This window comes from Cicer arietinum, chromosome 7 (genome assembly GCF_000331145.2).
Source record: "Cicer arietinum cultivar CDC Frontier isolate Library 1 chromosome 7, Cicar.CDCFrontier_v2.0, whole genome shotgun sequence".
Lineage (NCBI taxonomy): Eukaryota > Viridiplantae > Streptophyta > Magnoliopsida > Fabales > Fabaceae > Cicer > Cicer arietinum.
The window spans coordinates 9,584,331-9,604,989 of NC_021166.2; the positions used below are offsets into that span (position 1 = coordinate 9,584,331).

General features: G+C 30.7%; 2 protein-coding genes across 5 annotated transcripts; one reads left to right on the forward strand and one right to left on the reverse strand.

Annotated features, from left to right (window-relative positions):
- Positions 1-2,277: 2,277 nt before the first annotated feature.
- LOC101509717 (kinetochore protein SPC25 homolog) lies at positions 2,278-6,569 on the forward strand. 2 transcript variants are annotated; one of them, XM_004515830.4, is made up of 8 exons: positions 2,278-2,554; positions 2,686-2,751; positions 2,864-3,010; positions 3,970-4,083; positions 4,163-4,252; positions 4,344-4,466; positions 4,794-5,020; positions 6,265-6,569. In XM_004515830.4, exons 1-8 carry the CDS (start codon positions 2,422-2,424, stop codon positions 6,274-6,276), a joined length of 912 nt encoding a protein of 303 aa, XP_004515887.1. In that variant the 5' UTR covers positions 2,278-2,421; the 3' UTR covers positions 6,277-6,569. The 2 variants fall into 2 exon arrangements, with proteins under 2 accessions (XP_004515887.1, XP_027186761.1); XM_027330960.2 differs by lacking the exon at positions 6,265-6,569 and adding an exon at positions 5,341-5,493.
- Positions 6,570-7,189: 620 nt separating this feature from the next.
- LOC101509179 (short-chain dehydrogenase TIC 32 A, chloroplastic-like) lies at positions 7,190-10,376 on the reverse strand. 3 transcript variants are annotated; one of them, XM_004515827.4, is made up of 8 exons: positions 10,160-10,375; positions 9,241-9,472; positions 9,060-9,139; positions 8,715-8,868; positions 8,523-8,601; positions 8,045-8,132; positions 7,882-7,928; positions 7,190-7,662 (listed from the first exon to the last, which is right to left on the reverse strand). In XM_004515827.4, the coding sequence occupies exons 1-8, from the start codon at positions 10,284-10,286 to the stop codon at positions 7,444-7,446; spliced, it is 1,026 nt and encodes a 341-aa protein (XP_004515884.1). In that variant the 5' UTR covers positions 10,287-10,375; the 3' UTR covers positions 7,190-7,443. The 3 variants fall into 3 exon arrangements, 2 of the variants coding, with proteins under 2 accessions (XP_004515884.1, XP_073219955.1); XR_012161364.1 differs by having other exon boundaries at positions 7,645-7,662; positions 7,882-7,973; positions 10,160-10,376; XM_073363854.1 differs by lacking the exon at positions 7,882-7,928 and having other exon boundaries at positions 7,452-7,662; positions 10,160-10,376.
- Positions 10,377-20,659: the final 10,283 nt, after the last annotated feature.

Below are 20,659 nucleotides of genomic sequence, written 5' to 3' on the forward strand. Positions count from 1 at the left end.
ATTTTATATTATTAATTTCAGAATCCATCGAAGGATAAACTAAAATGTCATGGTCATGCCAACAAAAAATCGAACGAAGCCATATTACTGTATTTGCAACAAGCTGGATTTGGTGAATTGATCAAACTTGGAAACTACAAGATCGATGTCGGTTTGATTACTGCTATGGTTGAAAGATGGAGACCAGAAACTCATACTTTTCATCTCTCGATAGGTGAGTGCACAATAACTTTAGAAGACATATACTATATTTTAGGATTAAATGTGTATGGTATTCCTGTTAGCGGTTCAAATTTTGTGAATGTTAAAGATGTTTGTCAAGAATATTTAGGAGTTATCCCACCTAAGGGAGCAACAAAAGGTAATTCTATTAAATTAAAATGGCTCAAAGATACTTTTGATAATGTTGGTAAAAACGCATCCGAAGTAGAAAAACAAGCATCATGTTGAGCATATATATTACGTATGATTGGAGCATTGTTGATGCCAGACAAATCCAATAATCGTGTACATTTAAAATATCTCTCAATCTTGGGCGATTTAAATAAAGCATCCCACTATAGTTGTGGTTCGGCAGTTTTAGCAACACTCTATAGAGAATTATGCCTTGCTACGAAACCCGACGTAATGTCGATGGGAGGATGTGCATTGTTGTTGTAAAACTGGGCATGGTATCGTTTGAGTTGTGTTGCTCCAGATGCACCCAGTGCATGGATATTTCCACTTGCACAAAGGTAACTATTGCACATAATTTTTATATATTTTTATTTTTTAAAACTTATTATTTACCGTATTACTAACTTTATTATATTTTTATTTTTTATATATTCGACAGATTTAATTCCGGGGGTTTAATTTTTCGGTAAAGTTCCTCACAACGATATAGAAGGATACCGGAATACAATCGATCATGTGATGGTTCAAGAAGTAATATATTCATCCTCATGTAGTAGCACTTTTAAATTTTTTTATATCTCTTAATATTTACTTTAGCCTGTTTTTTTAACATTCAGTTTCGTTGGAGACCGTATCTCGAATTCCAACACGAGGTACCCGAACAAGAGATCAACACTTGGACTGCATGTTCCTATCTGCACTGCTATCATATCGTCGAAAAACATCATGCAGATAGGGTCGCGCTTCAGTTCGGCTTTCATCAACAAATTCCGCAACCTCCAGAAGATATGACGCTCTACCATGAGATCGACATGAGACGTGACATTGATGATAATTGGAGTGTGATTTGGAAAGATGAGATTCAACATTGTAATGAACGTCAGAATTACATATTGCAAGGTCAGTACGTCGAAAGTGTTTTACGTCACATTAACGAATATATGAATTGGTTCAGGCATCACACTAAATTATACATATCTGTGGAAAGATACCTGCGCGATCCACGTTTGCAACCTTCAACATATCCTAATGTTCAATATATGCCTCAATCAATCCAACAACAAAATATCATGCACCAAACACCGTTTTTATCATCACCACAACATCTTCATGAAGCTGCAGATATACCGACTCAATACTACGTTCCTTCAGTGCCAACAATACCCACTCCCATTAATCCGACCGAGAGCAGAATTTTCTATAATTTGTTTGGTACTCATTGCACAACTCCTGAGTCGGCTTATGCAGCTTTTGATTCTATGTATAATGTCGAAACTCAAAATTATACGGAAGCAGGTGGTAGTGGTTCTAATCCACAAACAGATTACAACGAGGATCAACCACAACAACCTCAAGTTGTTCAAAGGGCTAGACGAGTTCGATGACCGCGTAGATGTGGAACTGGAGGTCATTTAGATGAAAATAATTAATTTTTATTTGATGTATTTTTTTTATTTGTAGTATTTTTTTTCTTTTTTTTAATGTATTTTTATTATAATTATTTTTAAAATATTTAACAATAATAAATATAATATATCCAATAACTAAATTCAACAAAAAAAAAAAATAGAAGCTAGTAGGTGGTCGGATCCCCAAGATGCGACCATCTAGTGAGGTTGAAATTTTTTTTCTTCAGGAGGTCGCCTCCCCAGGTTGCGGTATGCAACTGAAACTAAAAAGCATGACATTTTGATATTATTTTTTAAAAGTGGAGCAATCTGATATTAAAATTAAAAACCCTCAATTTTTAATTAAAATTCTGAAATTAATTTCATAAATTAATAAAAATAATTTAATCGAAAATACAGTTAAACAAACATAATTTGCACAGCCGCCCAGAAGGTTTGAGTTGATTGTGATTCAGTCGTCATTCATAATAGCCGTTTGCGAGAATAAGCGGTCTCTGCAAAAAGTATAAGCATAAATGGCGGGCTAAATTAAATTCTAACTTTCCAAAAAAAAACTCAAATTAAAGACTGAGATTCAAAGGCCACACAGAGAGAGAGAGAGAGAGAGAGCCAAGAAATGGAATCCTCAACTTCAAACTACGACACAATGATCACTCAACAAATGCACAACATCGATGCATTCACAGCTTCTTTCACCAAATCCCTCAAATCCCTCACCGACACAGCTCAACAAACTGCTCAATATCAAGGTCTTTACTTCCCTTCCATATATATAATCGATTAGGGTTTCAATTTTCAACTCATTCACTCAATTTTTGTTCAATTTACTGTTTTCGTCTTAGGGTTTTCGTTTAAGTTCTCTTATTTTTTCCCCTTTCAGTTCAATTAGAAGAGGTTAAAGGAAAACTGAAGGAAGTAGAAGATGATTTGGTTAAAGTACTTGCAGGTCACTTCAATTTCCTTTAATTTTATTCCGTTTCAAGTGTGAATTGAATTCCGTTTGAGTTTCCTCGTTTCAAATAATGGAAATTTGTGAGCTTTTGGTTTTTGACCTGCAGTTAAAACCCGCAAAGAGGCCAAACGAATGGCTTTGATGGATGATATTGCATCTGCTAAGGCCAGAGTTGAAAACCTTAATACATGTATTCAAGAGCATCGAACCAGGAAACAAGAATATACATCATTTTTATCTCAGCAGTATCTTGGTAATAAATCTCTTTTTCTTTTATTTTTTCTTCCTGCAAATGTGGTTATTTATTTATAGGTATTTAATTATTTTATTTTATATATTGATATGGATATGGATTCCCACAGCTGCTTGATGCTTACACATTGCTCAGTGTTGTCAAATAGTGGTGCTACACTGCTATGGCGTAGTGCAATTTGAACAAACTGCAATTGTTTTGCAATAACTATTTAATACAAAATACGGTCAAATAGCAGCTATAGTGACGCTGTAGCACTGTAGCATAGCGAAATTTGAAATAAATGATATTTCCTCCGTCTGCGATTGACAACATTCACATTCATTGGATTATCTAATTACTGTATGCAGAAATGTGAAGGGACTTAACATTAACTTAATTATTTCTTATTTACCTGGCTGTTGTCATCACAGATGGACATGGTTGTAACTTGTGCTCTTTTAATTAAGGCTACATGTTTATTTGTTTACATGGCATATATTTGATGACTGCTTAATCTATATGAAATCATGCTCGCAACTTATTTTGAAGTAGCCTATAACCATTTTGCATGAGCATTGAGATTACATCTACTCTGAGGTTGTCATGTCTAGATGCTGACATTGTTCTTAATAGCTGCTTCAACAAGTAATCTGTGCCTATTTTCTGGAAGCAAAGAACTAGTAAAACAGGGATTATCATGTAACAAGTAAAATCATTTTTTAATATTTTAAGTTTCACCTGTTATAAAATAAGATTTGAATGGTGGTTTTTTACAATGGGTTTGTCATGACCCATGTGCTTCAGTAATTGCTTTTACAGAACATAATTTGGAACTTTTTTTTCTCCCTTCCCTATTATCTATTCTATTTGCTTTGTTCTACTTATTATACTTTAAAATACTGCATTAGGGGTAATATTATGTACTATTCTAAGATATCCTCTCACCTTCGCCATCTTCTCTTTTCTTCCATATGAAGCTTTGACAGCATCTGAAGGGAAGTTTAATGAGAGCACTGAGCATACAGATGAAACACTGGAGGCCATCTCTTGGTATAACAGGGTCCTTGGTTTTCATGTCAAAGGAGGACGTGGTAATTGACAATTAATATTTTTTTCACAAGGTTTCTTCTTCTTCTCAAAGTTGATATCCTTATTAGTTCTGTTCTTCAGGAGTAAAGTTCACGTTCAAGAATATAAATTTGAAGAATCCAAATGAGGAGTACTTTTTTACTGTCTTCCATGATAACAATACTTACACGTGTAAGCAGCATGTATGATTTTATTTACAATCTTGAGATGAGAGTATGCTGATACACTTCATGAAACCTAAACTTTGTCCTTTATCTTTCAGTATTAAGATGTGAACCTCCCCTTGATGGTATCAAAGTGTTGATCGCTGAATTAAACAAGACAAATGGTCTGTTTAAATTTGTCCGAGCAATGAGGAAAAAATTTCAAGAAGCATTTGCACAAGGTATAACAATAGTTCTTTCTATCTTTTAGATGAGTGGATTCATGTGATGTGGGAGCTCTGCATATTTGAGACTGATAGGACCACATGAGTTGTAAAACGAGTGAATTGGCCCTTTGTTCAGTCGAATCATTAATTTTTAAAAACCATGATTTTTAAAAACCAAAACTGAATCAAATATCTTGAACTTGGTCAGCCACATTTCAACCTTACGTCTCTAATCCTTTGCCCTCTCCTTAATCAGTCCAATAACTTGGCTTGTTTTTGAAAATGGACAAAAGGGTGCTTATATTGAATGTGATGTGACTTTCTTTAATTGCTATATAACAGGGAGCTTAGCTGTACCAACAGTTAAACCTGAAGAATCTGCTTTTATCTCTACATCTGCTCCTGGTGCATCTGTTATAAGTGATTCTACAACCAAGGAAAATGAGCATCAAGTGGAACTCTCCGACGGTAGTGTAAGATTAAAGAAAAAAAATATTCGTAGAAGGGTAAACTCAGCACTTTTTACTCCCGAATCTGCATCATCTGTTCGCCAATCTCCGCGGTTGAAGGTATATCATCTGTTGTATTTCTTGAATTGTATTTCCTGTTTTCTCACCAAGGTATAAGTTTAGGATCACCACTCTTGGATGGAGATATTCTCCAGTTAGTGTTGTCTATTGTCCTTTGATAAGCATTCTGTTCTGAAGGGGGGAGGGGGGATGAACAATCATGAAGCTATTATAAGACAATATTTAGAATACACGAGTATCATTATGAATTCTTAGTCATGCCATTTGGCCTTACTATTGCACCTTTTACCTTCTAAGAATTGATGAACGAATTGTGAAGCCTTACCAAAGGGGTTCGTTCTTGTCTTTTTCGTTGACAGTGTGTAATAGAGGGCTGAAAGAACATGCTGAGCACCCGATGAAGGTTTTTCGATTGTTGCAACAAAATAATCTGGTTGTGGATAGGAAAAGATATAATCTTGCCGAAGAATCTGTAGAGTATTTTGCCACATTGTGTTACAAAAAAGGGGTCGCTGAAGGGAGACCCCTGAAGGTTGAACCAATGATGCAGTGGCCAGCCCCTAGTATGTGAAAACGTTGAAGATGTTTCCGGGGTTGATAGGAAACTACAGAGAATTTCTAAAGAACTAAGGGTTAATTGCCAAATCGCTTACTGAATTGCTTCTAATGGTCTAAACAAACAGAATAGCTTTCTAAGCATTAATGCTATAACATCACTGCCTCTCTTAGCAATAAGGACCTTCTCTTGCTTTCCTCAGCTAACAACTTTAGGGAAGGCATGACTGAAATCAGTTTACAAAAGAGTGTTAATTGCTATAATGCTGGACTGCTGGCAGTGCGTAAATGGAGGCATTATCTAATGGGGGAGCCACTTTAATATCCAAAATAATGTGCATGTTTGGTTTCGTGGTAGGATTGTATTGTAAAAATCTATAGAGTGATTTTGTAAAAGCTATAGAGTGTGCTATTTAGAATACATGAGCAAACATTATCAATTCTTTGGATTTTGCATTTCCAGATTATGGATTAAAAGGATTTTCAGTGGCGAAAAACAAAAATGATAAAAGAATGGTAACAAGCCTTCAACTTAAGGCGAGATCCTTTTGGAGGTTTTATTTTGACTCATTCTCGAGTCCTGGGGTGCTTTAGGTGCAGGGGGTCATTATTATCTGTGTTCTAGTAACATTTATTGTAGATAGTTTATAATGGCAAGTTTTCTGAGTGATTTTTTTATATGATTCTTGCACAGAACGTCAGTTTATGATGTCTCTTATATGTGACAGGCTAGGAAATAAAATACAAAGGATGTTTGCCATCTCATTTGATGATATGTGCTGATCTCCATGAGGCGCTATTGAAGGCATAACTCGTATCACACATTTCAGACATTATCTGTTGGTTCTAAGTTACTTTTATAAATATGTATTGTTTGTGACCATTTTGTTTTGTTTTGTTTTTGTTTTTTTGTATAGTTCTTTTTAATTTTTCTCATTGCAGCAATCGAAATTATGTAATCGGCAGTCATTAGGAACAGAGTGTTGATATCATTTACTAGTATTAGCAATGCATTGGAATTGGATTTCCATGATTTTTTTTTTTTTTTACTCTCGTGTACAAAAAAATCACTTTTCGGCTTAATCTTGTTGTAATATGTCGAGATTACAAATGTTATTAAATGTATCGCACCGCTTTTCTAAAATTATCTTTATGGTAAACAAGTTTATTTATTTTACCACACGTTTCACATCCTATGGTAAACAACTATATATGTTTGCAGAATTACAGTAAGCATATTTGTACTATGTCATCTTCAGAATTACAGTAACTAGAATTTTTATCAAGTAAAATTAGCATTAGTTTTATGAAATGAAAATAAAAAATGTTTGGTAGCTTGTTTTCACACTTCTGTGTATTTTGAAGATGTTTGAGGACATAAAAGGTGAAAAAGAAAGTTATCAAAATGTTTTCACAAAGTGAATGAATTTTAAAGATGCAATTCCAGCCACCATGGAGTTGACTCGATTTTTTTTGTTTAGTAAAAAAAGTGATGTGTAGTCCCTATCTATTGCCATCCTTTGGTGGTTTTTGTTGCTTTCTCATGATTATATGGATGTAAAAAATGATAGAGAATTGCCATTTGATAATGTGGAGACAGTTTTCTCCGTCTCCATATTTTATTTTTTAGAACACTTCAACCCTCACTTTACATACATAATAACACGGATAAATGGATTTATGCTTTATATACTTTTATTTGTACAATAAAATGAAAAATGAAATGGATGTATCAAGTATACATCATCCAGCACCTATCAAGCTATGAGAGAATTAAGGAATTATTACTCTAAAGCCTCTTCCTCTTGATTATGGTATAGTTTTAATTTGCTTCTTAAAACTCTCTAGTATTGGCTTCTACTTAGCATATACAGATAATTAATTATACACACACATGCACGTGGTGTTTAGATACAGGGTCTAGAAAAGAGGGAAGAAGAACTTCCAATTGCTGCTTGTCTTAGTCGTTTGTGAAGCAATGTATTTGTATTGTTCCATAGCTTTTTAGCTTCGGATTCGTCGTTTGCAAGACTTGAACAGTAACTTTCGTTACAATCAGCAAAGTATTTTCCACTCACCTCTTCTGTTTTTCGGCTTAGAGCTACATAACAAGTTGTTGATGCACCCTGCACAAACACTTTCATTCATTCATATAAAGTTGGAAAATGTGATGTATTTTCTCACCGACTAAGGGAGTAGTTAAAAAATATACATTACTTTCAACATTAAAGAGATTAATTGACATAAACTGTCTTTGTAAAATGTTTTAATTGTCCAAAAATCACAATCACTTATTTATGACTTTAAAAGTAGTTTATATAGAGTAATGTACTATGCTTACACACCTGTGATATGGATTTAAGCAGCTTTGATGCAATGAAATACAAGGAATCTGCATGGAATTTTTAGGAATATGTGGCTTAATTTTGACTTCAACCTTATAAAAGTGAAACAAGGACATGAGTTGACTATACCAAATTATTTAATGCAAGATTAATTTGTACATACCCGTTATTAATCCCTTGTGTGCTTTAATAATTCCTGTCCTCACAATGCCTGGATGCACTGCATTGATAGTTACTCTTGCATTCCTTGCCTATAATTATTTCCCAATTTCCAAGAAATTTTTAGTGGTACATTCAAAGTTTTCCATTAGATGGATGCTAAGGTGGATAAATGTTAGATTATTATTTAAAAATCATTTGAAATTCTTACTACGATTGACGTCTAAACCCTCATCGTTTTTACGATTGAAATAATAATTCGACAAATGTGTTTATCAAAACTTAACTCATTGAATTAACATCAATTCTATCAGTGTCCTAACCGTAGAGATGATGAAAACCGTTAACATATACTTCTAATAATAACAATGTCGTCGATCGTACTTGAAATTCCAATTAACTTTTATGCATAGTGCACAATGGTCCGTGCATCTTAAAATTAGATTAAGGCAAATTTTGAGGGGTGATTTCTAATTTCTAACCTTGAGTTGTCTAGCCATTTCCTTCACATGAAGAATCATGGCTAATTTTGATTGAGCATATGCACGTGTCCCATTGTAACTGCAATAATTGTGTTATTTCAAAGAGTTACATTGATTAGTATCCAAAATTTAATCAATGTAATAGAACTTGTTCGTAATTTTGTAGAGAAAGGAAGCAAATGGTGATTGTACCTTTTTCCATTGAGCATGTCTTTGAAACAAAAGCAAGTTCTTTTCACCCAGCTATGAATTACCGAAGAAACATTTATTATTCTTCCTTGAATCCCTGTCTTGTTTGCAGTATCTATCATTTTCTCTAGTAGCATTTTTGTTAACAAAAAATGTCCTGCAATTTAAGAATAAAAGAAACAAATTTAATGGTAGTAACTTAGGACTCTGTTTGATCCCAATTTAACTATATCTAACTTTGCTTTCTTTGATTTGTAGCATTCAGATTATGATAATGTATGTAGTATAGTAGTCAAATAAATATTTACCATTGCTTTTCAACCTCATAGGTAAGAATGAAAAAATTACCTAAGTAATTTGTAGCAAATGTCATTTCAATTTTCTCTTCAGAGAATTCAATGTTCTGAGAGTATACTCCTGCATTATTTCTGTAAAACAAATTTTATTAATTCCAATAAACTATTACCATAAAAATTTGGCAACCACGATCTCAATTCTCAAGTGCAAAACATTAAATAAAAACACTTACATGAGAATATTAAGAGGCAATTCTAAAGCTAAAAACTCTGAACAAAATCTTTGTACAGAAGCAAGAGAGCTAAGATCAATTTCCAATAGAATAATCTCTGCATTAGGACTCTCCTTTTGGATTTTCTCTCTAACTTCACAACCCTTTTTCAAGTCCCTAGCACCAACCACAACTCTCACTCCTCTCTTTGCTAACACCCTAGCCGTTTCAGCTCCAATACCTGAAGTGGCACCTTCAATTCAAAAAATCCAAAACAAATAAAAAACATTCATTAACTAATACACAATGTGGTGCCATCCAAAAGAATACAAGAACAATATACATGCAGCCAAAAAGAACCGCGCCATCCCAAAGTTGTGAGCACACGTGTGAAAGTTTACAGAGTAAACTCTTCAGATTCAATCTTCTCAATGCCACATAATTAATAATTACTAAGAAAACATCTCTGTATCTTTTTTTAGCTGAAACTACTATTAAAAAATTTAATTAGATGAAAAATTAAAGAAAAAAAAAACAAGAAATCCGCACAAATTGGAGATCAATTTAATCTTTTGTTGATAATTCAACTTTTTTTTAATATAAATTAGCTAGCAAGTTTCTATTAAATTTCACAAAATCCTACGGTAATTAAAAACTTGGATAGAAATTTGTTATAAACATAAAAGAAAAAATGCAGAAGAATTCTTCAAGAATTTTCCAAAACTTACACTGATCAGCATCTAGAAAAATAGACTCTAAGCCAAAAAGAAAGTTGAAAAGGCAAAATACAGAACAAAAACTTTATATGTGACAAACATTTTCATGCTACAATTAACATGTATTAATGTTTTCACTTGTAGCTTTTATTTAATTTTTACTAAAAAAACAATATTTATTCACTTCTAGTTTATATGTTAGATTTATTAAATGAGTTACTTACCAGTGATGAGAGCAGTTAGATTTGGAGGGAGGAAAGAACAATCTTGAGTGACTTGCTCTGCAGTTGAATTTGAGCCAAAACCACTAGGCCCTGCAATGCCTGCTAAGTACCTTATTGTTTCTTTCATTAATTTCTTTGCTTTTCAAGATCACAACAAACTAAAGCATTCGTGGATCCAACTAGTTTCAAACCACATATATTACTTCATTGATAGTATACTATATCTCTATATATATATAGTATGAGACATGCTTACTTAAACAATAGATACGCTATAATTAATTACCACAGTTTTTCAGGTATTGTTAAGAAAATTTTACATGCTGTATACAAATAGTATATTAAAATTTTCTATTTGTGTGCTGATGTTATAATATTGACCTTCAATGTTTTAGTTAAATAATTACGACAAAAAGTAATAAATTAATTAGAAGTCTTTTTCATAAAAAAAATTAACTAATATTCTTAGAAATAAAATTAGTTTATATTTAAGACTTTTTTTTTAAATGATATTTATATTCAAAGGTGAAGTATTAATAAATTGCCGTGGTTGTTAAGGAGTGTTTTTTCAAGTTAATTTAGGAAAAATAATTGAGTTGGCACCATTAATAAATAGTACTTCCTCGTTTTTTTTTTATTTACAGAACTTGCTCTACCTTTTAAGTGTCAACGGTTTCTTTTCTTTTTCTTTTTTGTCGTTTTTATTTTTATAATATTAATTATTATTTTGTTAAAAATATTTATGAGTATTTATTGGAAAGAGAGAAAAATATATAAAATAAGATGTTAATAATGAATTAAGTGAATTACAAAGAAAGTAAAATAATTTTAACAAAACTTTGTTATGCATAAATAATCTTAAAACGACTATTAAACAATGGCAGATTTAGTACATGGTTTTTTCGCCTTACACATCACCTATCGGATGGTCCACAAGTTTTAACCTATCAAAATTGTTTGATATGATTAAATGTGTTAATTAGCACTTAATTATTTATAGTTATATATCTAATAGCAACTCCTTCATGCTCATTGCATTTTCCCCCTTTAGGATTCACTTTTTGGGTCCTCATTTCTCATAATTACTGTCTCTCTTTATTAAGTGGCTTGCATTTTCTAGTGGGCTGTGAGGACTTTGGTGTTTTCTTGGTAAAACTTAATTTCGAGTACGTAATAATGCATGGTTAAGAGTAACAATGAATCAATTAATTAATTATAATGTGAAGATTACTTCTGAAGTAAAACCAAATTGATCATACGTGCCAAGGATGTTTGGTAGTTGTGCCTTTTACAATTTTCTTACTTTCACTTTTTCTTGTGGTAATAATTTTGTTAAGATCATTTTGCTGTACTTTTTATTTTTCATCTATAATAATCATTATCTTATCCTCTATGTCATCTTTCCACGGCTGGGATTGGAGCAAGGTACTTTTGCTTGCATAAATTAAGTCATCAATTTGACCCTTAAATGATTTAATATATATATACTTTAAATTAAATTAAGATCAAATATATTAACTTTCAGTTATTTTTTATTTATATTTTATTTTAAAAATATTTTTTAACCAAACAAAGTCATTAATATTAAACATTAGTAGTTATTTTTCTCTTCTCTATACAAGTCTAAATTTGAGATCTGATCCAATTCTTTAACCCATAGTTCAAATCAATTAAGTTATATATGTCCAGAGAAAATATTACTCTAAAGTAAATATTATAAGTGGTATCTTATAAACTATTATTGATTTAGTCCCCTAACTAACATGGTAGATTTAAGGGAGGGGAGTAAACGTTTTAACCCTAAGTTAAAATACATCAAGTCAGCAAAGAAAATGGGTTGTTGTCATAATGTGACACCAAAGTCGCCTCTAAATTCCTATAGATTTTCGAAATTATTAATGGCTATAAGAGGACAAAAGGCAAACAAAAGATTCCATCAATTAAGCGCTTTCATATTACAATTTTTTTGCTAACCTCCTTCGTATATACAATTTGTACACTAGTGAAAATAATAGCAATATAATACTATGGTTAAATGAAGAGCAATGATATTTGAACACAATTTTAAACACAAATATAAATACAAATACATATGGTTCCCACATAGTCTCTCTTCATTTAATTTTTCTCTTTTATATTTTCTACACAATCTCTCTCTTTATTTAATTTCTCCCTCTTTTTATTTTCCCCTTTTTTATCTCTTTTTTTTTTTTTACTTTTTTTTTCTTCCTCTATAAAAATAAACTTCATGTTGGGGTTGATTGCAAGTCCCACATCCTTTAGTGTGGGAGAATAAGGAGAAGGCCAAAGCTATATATTGGGTTTTGGTCCTTTGTTTTCAAATGCACCAGTCAGCAATAGCACTTTAAGCTTGTATCTGACTTAGTTTAAATATTTGCTTTGTAAGAGTGTGGTTGTGCTGGGGTGTCTGGGGTGTGAGTGAGAGAAGTCTATGTGTTGTAACAATTTTCACATAGTATTAATTCTCTGGTTGCCGGTTTAGGTAGCGGCCGTGGTTTTTTCTCCGGTTTTGGAGTTTCCACGTTATATTCTTGTGTTGTGATTGTGTCTTAATTTTTTAACTTATGCTATTTTTCCCAACAACTGGTATCAAGAGCCAGGTTCGGAGGTTCAGTAGGATAATTTTTCTTAGTATGCTCTGTGGTTGCAGCTTTGTCTGATCTTCCACATCAGAAAAGAATTATCCTTGGTATTGTTAGGGGAAAGGTGATACTGTGAAAGTGCTGTTTAGGGAGGTTCTGGCTAAGGAAAGACTTGGTATTTAAGCGTGTCTGTTGTGACCCACCTCTCTTTCATGGGAACTTACCTGGTGCACAGTTTACAGTCTGCGTGCAGCTGCTATGTCTTATTCAAGTGTTATGAAGTTTGACATAGAGAAGTTTGATGGAAGAATCAACTTTGGCTTGTGGAAAGTACAAGTCAAGGATGTGCTTATACAATCAGGATTACACAAGGCGTTGAAAGGAAACACTTCCAACATGGAGGACGACAAGTGGGAGTGTGGAAAGTCTGGGCATGTGAAGAGAAATTGTCCAGGTGGAGCAGTATCTGGAAAAGACTCTGAGACAAGTGCTGGCAAGGTCTCCCTTGTTTGGGGAGATGATGGTGATCTCATCTAGAAGATAAAGTTTGTCCTTATGGTATTTCCGCTATACCATGAAAAAGGACAAGTTATTGCTAGCGGATTCAGAACAGCACACGGGCATTGGTTGGCATTGATGCAGGGTGTGTGGTGATGTGTCGATGGCTGAAGAACTTCCTGGAAGCCAACATGGGAGTTGCACCATTAATTTCAGCAAGGTTTCGACATGAGAAAATTCTTGGAATGGTTTAGTTCCAAGTGGAGAAAATTCTTGGGATGGTTTAGTTCCAAGTGAAGTGTACTTTTGATGGTGGAGTATGATTGTCGGTAAGACAATGGAAGCGGAAGCTGTAACTCTTACAATCAAGGTGGAGATTGTTGGGGTTGATTGCAAGTCCCACATCCTTTAGTGTGGGAGAATAAGGAGAAGGCCAAAGCTATATATTGGGTTTTGGTCCTTTGTTTTCAAATGCACTAGTCAGCAATAGCACTTTAAGCTTGTATCTGACTTAGTTTAAATATTTGCTTTGTAAGAGTGTGGTTGTACTGGGGTGTCTGGGGTGTGAGTGAGAGAAGTCTATGTGTTGTAACAATTTTCTCCCACATAGTCTCTCTTCATTTAATTTTCCTCTTTTATATTTTCTACACAATCTCTCTCTTTATTTAATTTCTTCCTCTTTTTATTTTCCCCATTTTTATCTCTTTTTTAACTTATGCTATTTTTCCCAACACTTCACAGATTCATCTTTCTTTTCTTTCATAATTCCTTTTTTTTCCTTTTATTTACTTATTTTAATCAAATTTTTTATGAAGTAACTTTGACATTCTAATCAAACAAAATATAAACTTGGTTAATGACTTAAAATAATATGGTTAATTTCTTACATAACTTGGTTAATGAATTTGAAGAGAAATTTTGGTCATTCTAATCAAACAATATAAATTTGGTTAATGGCTTTAAGAAATATGGACTAAACTTAATATGGACTAACAATTCACAACCCTAACTTTTAGACGAAAATAATGCATTAACCACTTATTATACTTTATTAACCAATAATGTTTACACTATTAACCAGAAAATGAAACAAAAAAAAACCAAAAAACTGTGTAGGAGCCAAAAACAACAAAAGTAAACAGTTAAGAAAATATAAGAAGAACTAAAATAAAATAAAAATCTATTTTAAATAATAAAATAAAAATCTAAGAAGTGTAGATTTGGAGAGCAATGTGTAAAAAAATACAAGTGAAAAACAAAATCTAGGTCAACACAAAAATTAGTTGATTCATCTAAAAGGAAGAGAGAGAGAAAAGAGAGAATGAAAGAGGAAAAAGATGGATGAAGATGAAAAAGACCGCAGAGAAAAGAAAGAGAGAAGAGAGAGATTGTGGTGTTTAATTTGATTTTATTGTTAATCAATGAAGAGAGAGTAACATAGTAATGAAGAGAGAGAATATAAATATGTATAAATGTGTATAGCGTATACGTATACGATAGTTGTGTTTGTATTTGTGTTTAAAATTGTGTTTAAATAACATTTCTCTTAAATGAAATACTCAATTATTGAGAATGCGTGCTGAGGCATGACTTACGTCTCACCGTATATTACAAGTTACGAATTTTTTAAACCTTTGTTGCTAAATGAATATATTTTAGAAATCAATTATTTTGTTGTATATTAAGAGTTCCTATACTAGTATATAAAATGTTATATTATATGAATGTGATCTTCTGGAAAGAAAGATACCATATTATATTTATGTGACTTACGTAATATAAAATTGAAGAGACAAATAATTTAATAAATAAAAAAATAGAAGAGACAAAGAATAATAGACAAGATATCCACTCTCTGTTGCTCAGCAAGATATGTGATCTCCTTTGCCTAACTCCTTTTCGATAGGCTTTTGACGTTTAATTTTATTTATTATTTTTTACAATAAAGTTTTTTTAGTTTATTTAATTAAATCAAAATACGATTTTGCCATCACCGCCTAATTCTTTTCATACCATCAATTAGACGATTTGTTCATCTATATTGTACCATGTGATATACATGGCTCCATTATCTTATATATATATTTTAATTTAAGTAATCATATATAATTAACTTCTTAAATCATCCTTAGTCCACAGATGTGATATTAATTGCTTGGATGCACCGATGAAGAATTTAAAGAAAGAAATATATGTATATAGATGGAGTATGAATGAATGTATATATATGATAGCACGTGTGCATCTAGAAAAAGCAATGATAGTATCTAGCATGCAATGAGGAGATTTGAATTTCAATAGAAGGAATCAAAAGACTTAGATAAGAGACAGATCATATACGCATTTGAAGACAAAAATACTTTAACTGCGTGCCACTCACGTCTTTCTTTTCACAACATAGTGAAGAGAACATAGGGACCAAAAAAATTATCTTTATCCTTGTGTGTGGCTCTTTGAGAATGATGAGGGATGTTGGAGATAATTTGACTTTGACGAAGCAAAAGTTAAGCATTGATAACGACCCTTCAACAATGGAGTGGTGCATAAGGGTCCCATTTTGTTTCCCAACTTGCCAACACCATTCAATCACTACTTGTTGTGTTGTGTGTATTCTTCTTCTCTTTCATTCCTTCATACTTTTGTTGCTTGCCATGCGCCTTAGAAAAAGTCTCAAATATACATAACAACTTTATATCTATATATCTATACTGCATGTATTATGCATTATGCATTATGCATCATGCATTATGCTGACATACATGCTTGGATATGACAGACACTAAAAGGCACCTTCTTTCAATATTATTCAAAAGCTAAAGTTGGTAATCATTACTTGTACCGTTTTTTGTTTTAATTTTAGGAAAATATTCTCAACTTTCGGGGGATTGAATTGAATTGAAGGAGCTGTGACATTTATTTGTAAGGAAAATGTTTGGTGTACACTCATATACTCATCTTATGCCTTGGAAGAGAAAGAGATATAATATGATAGATCTCATATATTAGTATTTGTGATATAATAGAATAAGAATAATAAAGAAGAAATGAAGTATTGAAAAATGATATGAAAATCCAAGACATAAGGTTGTCTTGTCTTTCTAATATATATAACACCAATATTAACTACTATATTTTAAAGTCTTAATTGTTTTTATTATTGTCTATATCGATTATCAAATCATGAAACAATTCACTTTATTTATGTTAAGATTTATCGGTGCGAGCTTATGCAAAACCACATGTTCCACCTAATCTAGTCATATTTTTTTTTTTACGGTACTACAATATACTTAATCCTTAAATATGAGTTCATTTTGTATAAATCACATAAATTAAGAAAATTTGTTGTGGTATTAAATTTATTAACAATTGGTATAATTTTAGAAGAGATAAATAGTTCATATTTTTATTAGAATATTTATTGTAGATTGCATAAAAAATATAACATAATTAAAAATATATTAGTAAATAGTATTTTTTATTTTGGCAGCTTAAATGGTAATTGTTGGAACAGAGAAAAGTTAGAATGAGAAAGCTATACAAAACTACAAGCAACGTGTGTCACAAGTCACAACGTTGGCCACTACAATAATAATCAAAATTTCATACACGAAATATGTATCTATACCTTCAACAATTAACAATGCCGACAATTCCTTAGCTTTCCCTCCGACCAATTATAACAACTTGTATTGCTGACTTGCCGTGTCATCCATCAATTCAACATTAACAAGAGATTAGTGATGAAAATAGAAACTTTTGTAGTTTTGTATCATTTTCATGTGTATCATCCACACGTGTGCACCAATAGGTCGATCGACAGTGACATATGGTAAAAGTCTAAAGTAAAATTTGAAATGTGACATTTTAAAGTAGGAGATGGTTATTCAAAAAGTAGAAAGTAAAAGATAATAAAATAAATACTACAAGTTTACATAAATATTCTAAAATTTCATTGATTACATAAAATAGAAAAATATTGTTTTCAATTGTCCATAATTTAAACAAATAAAAAATAGAGGAACAAGTCTCAAGTAGTAAAAAAAAAAAACATCGTTAGAAAATTTTTGGGAAGAGAATCAAACTCTTATCTATCAACACAATGAATAAGAAAAATGAAGAATTATATCAAAACACAATTTTTGTTTTTAAAAGAAAAAAGATCAAATTTAATAAAAGTGTCTTCTCTATTTGACTTCACACAATGGATATGAGATAGTTAAAAGTGATCGAACTTTGCAAACATCTTTTTTATACGTGTGACAATACCATACATAAATATATATTAGAACAATTCTTGTAAATTAAAAATACTGCTATTTTAGAGTTCGATTAGCTTTCCATAAAAAATTATATATCTTTTAATTTGAAAAAATGTATATTTTTTTTATAAAAAAAAAAAAAAAAAAAAAAAAAAAAGAGTGAGACCTAAACTATACACACAAAGACATAACCTAGAATTTAACTATGTAAACAAAATTAAAGGCCTTGCAATCTACTGTCTAAACTAACAAATAACTTTAAAATTAACTTTTTTTTTTGTAACAAAACAATTAACTTAATTATTGAAATAACATAAACATATTGTGGTTAAAGTTTTAATGTTTACTAATATTAAATAATTTTTTTGAAGTCTAAGGCTAGGGCCTTAGTTGTCTAGTCCTTGGGCCCCCTCCTTACAAAAGTTAGACCCACATCACACGAGCTAGTCACGGAAGAAATAGTTGGTGGGCACCATGCTAAGACTTGTTTTTCACCTTCTAATTATATATACCACCACTTATCTAGATCATTAAGAGGAAGATATTTGTAACTTAATCTATAATATTGAGTAATGTTTCTTGTAGCAGGGTACCCATACATGTTCATATTTGAACGATAAAAAGATTTGTCTTTTATCGTCATGAAGCAAGTGTAAACAAAAATAATATGTTTGCATAATCCATTGTGAAAGTTTGATCAATTGTTGATGTTATATATAAAAGTATAATAATAATAATAATAATAATAATAATAATAATAATAATAATAATAATAATAATAAAATGAAACAAATTAATAATATTAAATTATTGAAAAATGACATTTATTATGATTTATATAATAATAATAATAATAATAATAATAATAATAATAATAATAATAATAATAATAAATTAGTGTTTAATTCGGGCGTTGTATTGTACAAATTATATTGATAATAAACTATTTTCTTTTTTTACATAATAATAAACTTTTATTAAAAGAAATATAGAGTGCTTGTATTTGATGAAGAGAGATAATAAAAATATATTATATTTCATAATCTAAACACGTGTAATATAAGTCATCAAATCTATCTCTAATATTTGTGCTTTAACGTTAACTTTATTCAAATATACAAGTAATCACTATGAAAATGTAAGAGAAAAAATCGAACGCATGTCTTGTATATTTGAATTTAAAAAATTCAAGCAATTTTTAAACAAAAGTTGAATAATAAAATATTAGTGCTAAATAATCTATAGATTTTATTCTACCACTCTCACAACATATCGTAGAATTAATTTAATATGAATAAAAATTAAAAACTTCGTTGGCTGCAAAAAGTCAGCAAAAAAAACTAATCAACAATAGAATATTTAATACAATTTTTGAGGTAAAATTAAGCTTCATTGTAATTTTAGTTGGCATAAAAAATCAAAAGAGATTTATTTTTTAAAACTAAAATATATAACAAAGTATTTTTTTATTACCCATGATTACATTAGAAGATTGAGTGGTGGGGCAAAAGGAGACATGCTAATTGATCAGAACCAATTTTTCATAGAGACAGAATAATGTGTTGGCCATTGCGGAGTGGGTTTTACTGTGGAGTGTGTAGTGTGTATTGTATACAAAAGGAAAACAAGGGTATGACAAATCTAATGACTAATATGCACAAAATATTATCGACCTGGATGTGTTACTTTTATTTGTACATTTTTCTAGAGGATTTTGCTTTGTATATGATAAGCTAATTAACTATTTTTTCTTATTAGTTTTTTTTATTTGGTGGTAAGAGAAATTACAAGCAATGAGATAAATTTATAAAACAAATAAAAATTGAATAGTTATTACAAATTAATATTAAAGAAAGAAGAAAATGAATTAATTTATGATTCTTTTGAAGAAAAAATTGATACAATATGATTTACCAGCATATGTACTTCCCAAGAAAAAAACAACTTTTATTTTATTTTTCTTAAAAAAATAACTTTTAACTTAACAATAAATTCTAATTAAAAAATGTAATGAGTTAGATGGAAATCACAATTAAATATATCTTCTTTATTTTGTTTTGTATTGGAACCCAACTACATGTTATTCTCTTTAGATCAAATGTCTTTTTTTCTTCAAAATTGATCTAAATCTATTAGATAATACTGATTGTAATTAGTTATAACTAGTTGTTACTTGTTAGTTATCTAGTTAATTAGGTGGTTGATAACAACCCCTTTGAGTTAGTAAAGTAATTATCAAACTTAATACTTTGTAAAAATAAATACCTTTGTAATTCTTCTCTCTCTTGTACATTTTATCATTTTCAATAATAATGGTACACTATTTATAATACTTTCAAGACTCACAGAGTTTGTATTTTCTCCACCTAGTTAGAATTTGGGAGTCATCTTTGTTGCATGCTTTGCCGCTCAATGATACATTCTACCACAACTAGAGTATAGCGATGAAACGAGTTTTTATGATAAAGTAAAGTTGACCTAGACAAATAATGCACGTTCAAATTTAATTGCAACATCTAAGTTACAAGTGTTTACATTTAATCTAGTCCAAGATGAACCAAAATCTGATTAAAAAATGAAAGTCCGACAAAGTTATTATTTATGTTTGTTTTTTTTTTTTTTTTTGACATTTTTGCAAAAAATTATCGGATCAAATTAAATTTCAATTTTTTAAAACAAATATTGAAACAAACTACACATCATTTTAATTTAGATTCTTCTATTTTGTTGTAAAAATCATTTCAACCAATTTAACTCAAACTGCCTTTTACTTAGATTGATTGATTTAGATTTGATGTAGTTAAAAAGTCTTCTCCTAATTACAATTTATTTTTTATTTTTGGTTTAGAAATTTCTCATCCTATATCTTTATAGACCTCTCAAGTTTTCAAAATTATTCCTTTACTAAATTGTTACTAAAAATATATTTTATCGTGATCAAACACCCAATAAGATTTTATACATTAGTAGACCATAAATGACCACATAATTTGAATGAACATTGACATTTTTAAGTCATATGTATGTGTTTCAATTGCTTGTTGGTTTTTTTTCTACACACCACTCATTTTACAACCAAATAAAATAAATTGATTAGTTCAATTAGAACCATGATCATACTTTGTAAGTACTATTGC

What these genes read in the sequence shown, in the direction of transcription:
- LOC101509717 (XM_027330960.2), top strand. Translation starts at nt 2,422, where the DNA reads ATGGAATCCTCAACTTCAAACTACGACACAATGATCACTCAACAAATG. An exon ending in TTTATCTCAGCAGTATCTTG is followed by an intron (nt 3,011 to 3,969) that starts GTAATAAATCTC and finishes TTCCATATGAAG; the next exon opens with CTTTGACAGCATCTGAAGGG. An exon ending in TCATGTCAAAGGAGGACGTG is followed by an intron (nt 4,084 to 4,162) that starts GTAATTGACAAT and finishes TCTGTTCTTCAG; the next exon opens with GAGTAAAGTTCACGTTCAAG.
- LOC101509179 (XM_004515827.4), bottom strand. Translation starts at nt 10,286, where the DNA reads ATGAAAGAAACAATAAGGTACTTAGCAGGCATTGCAGGGCCTAGTGGT. An exon ending in TTGCCTCTTAATATTCTCAT is followed by an intron (nt 9,140 to 9,240) that starts GTAAGTGTTTTT and finishes TTTGTTTTACAG; the next exon opens with AAATAATGCAGGAGTATACT. An exon ending in GACATGCTCAATGGAAAAAG is followed by an intron (nt 8,602 to 8,714) that starts GTACAATCACCA and finishes CAATTATTGCAG; the next exon opens with TTACAATGGGACACGTGCAT.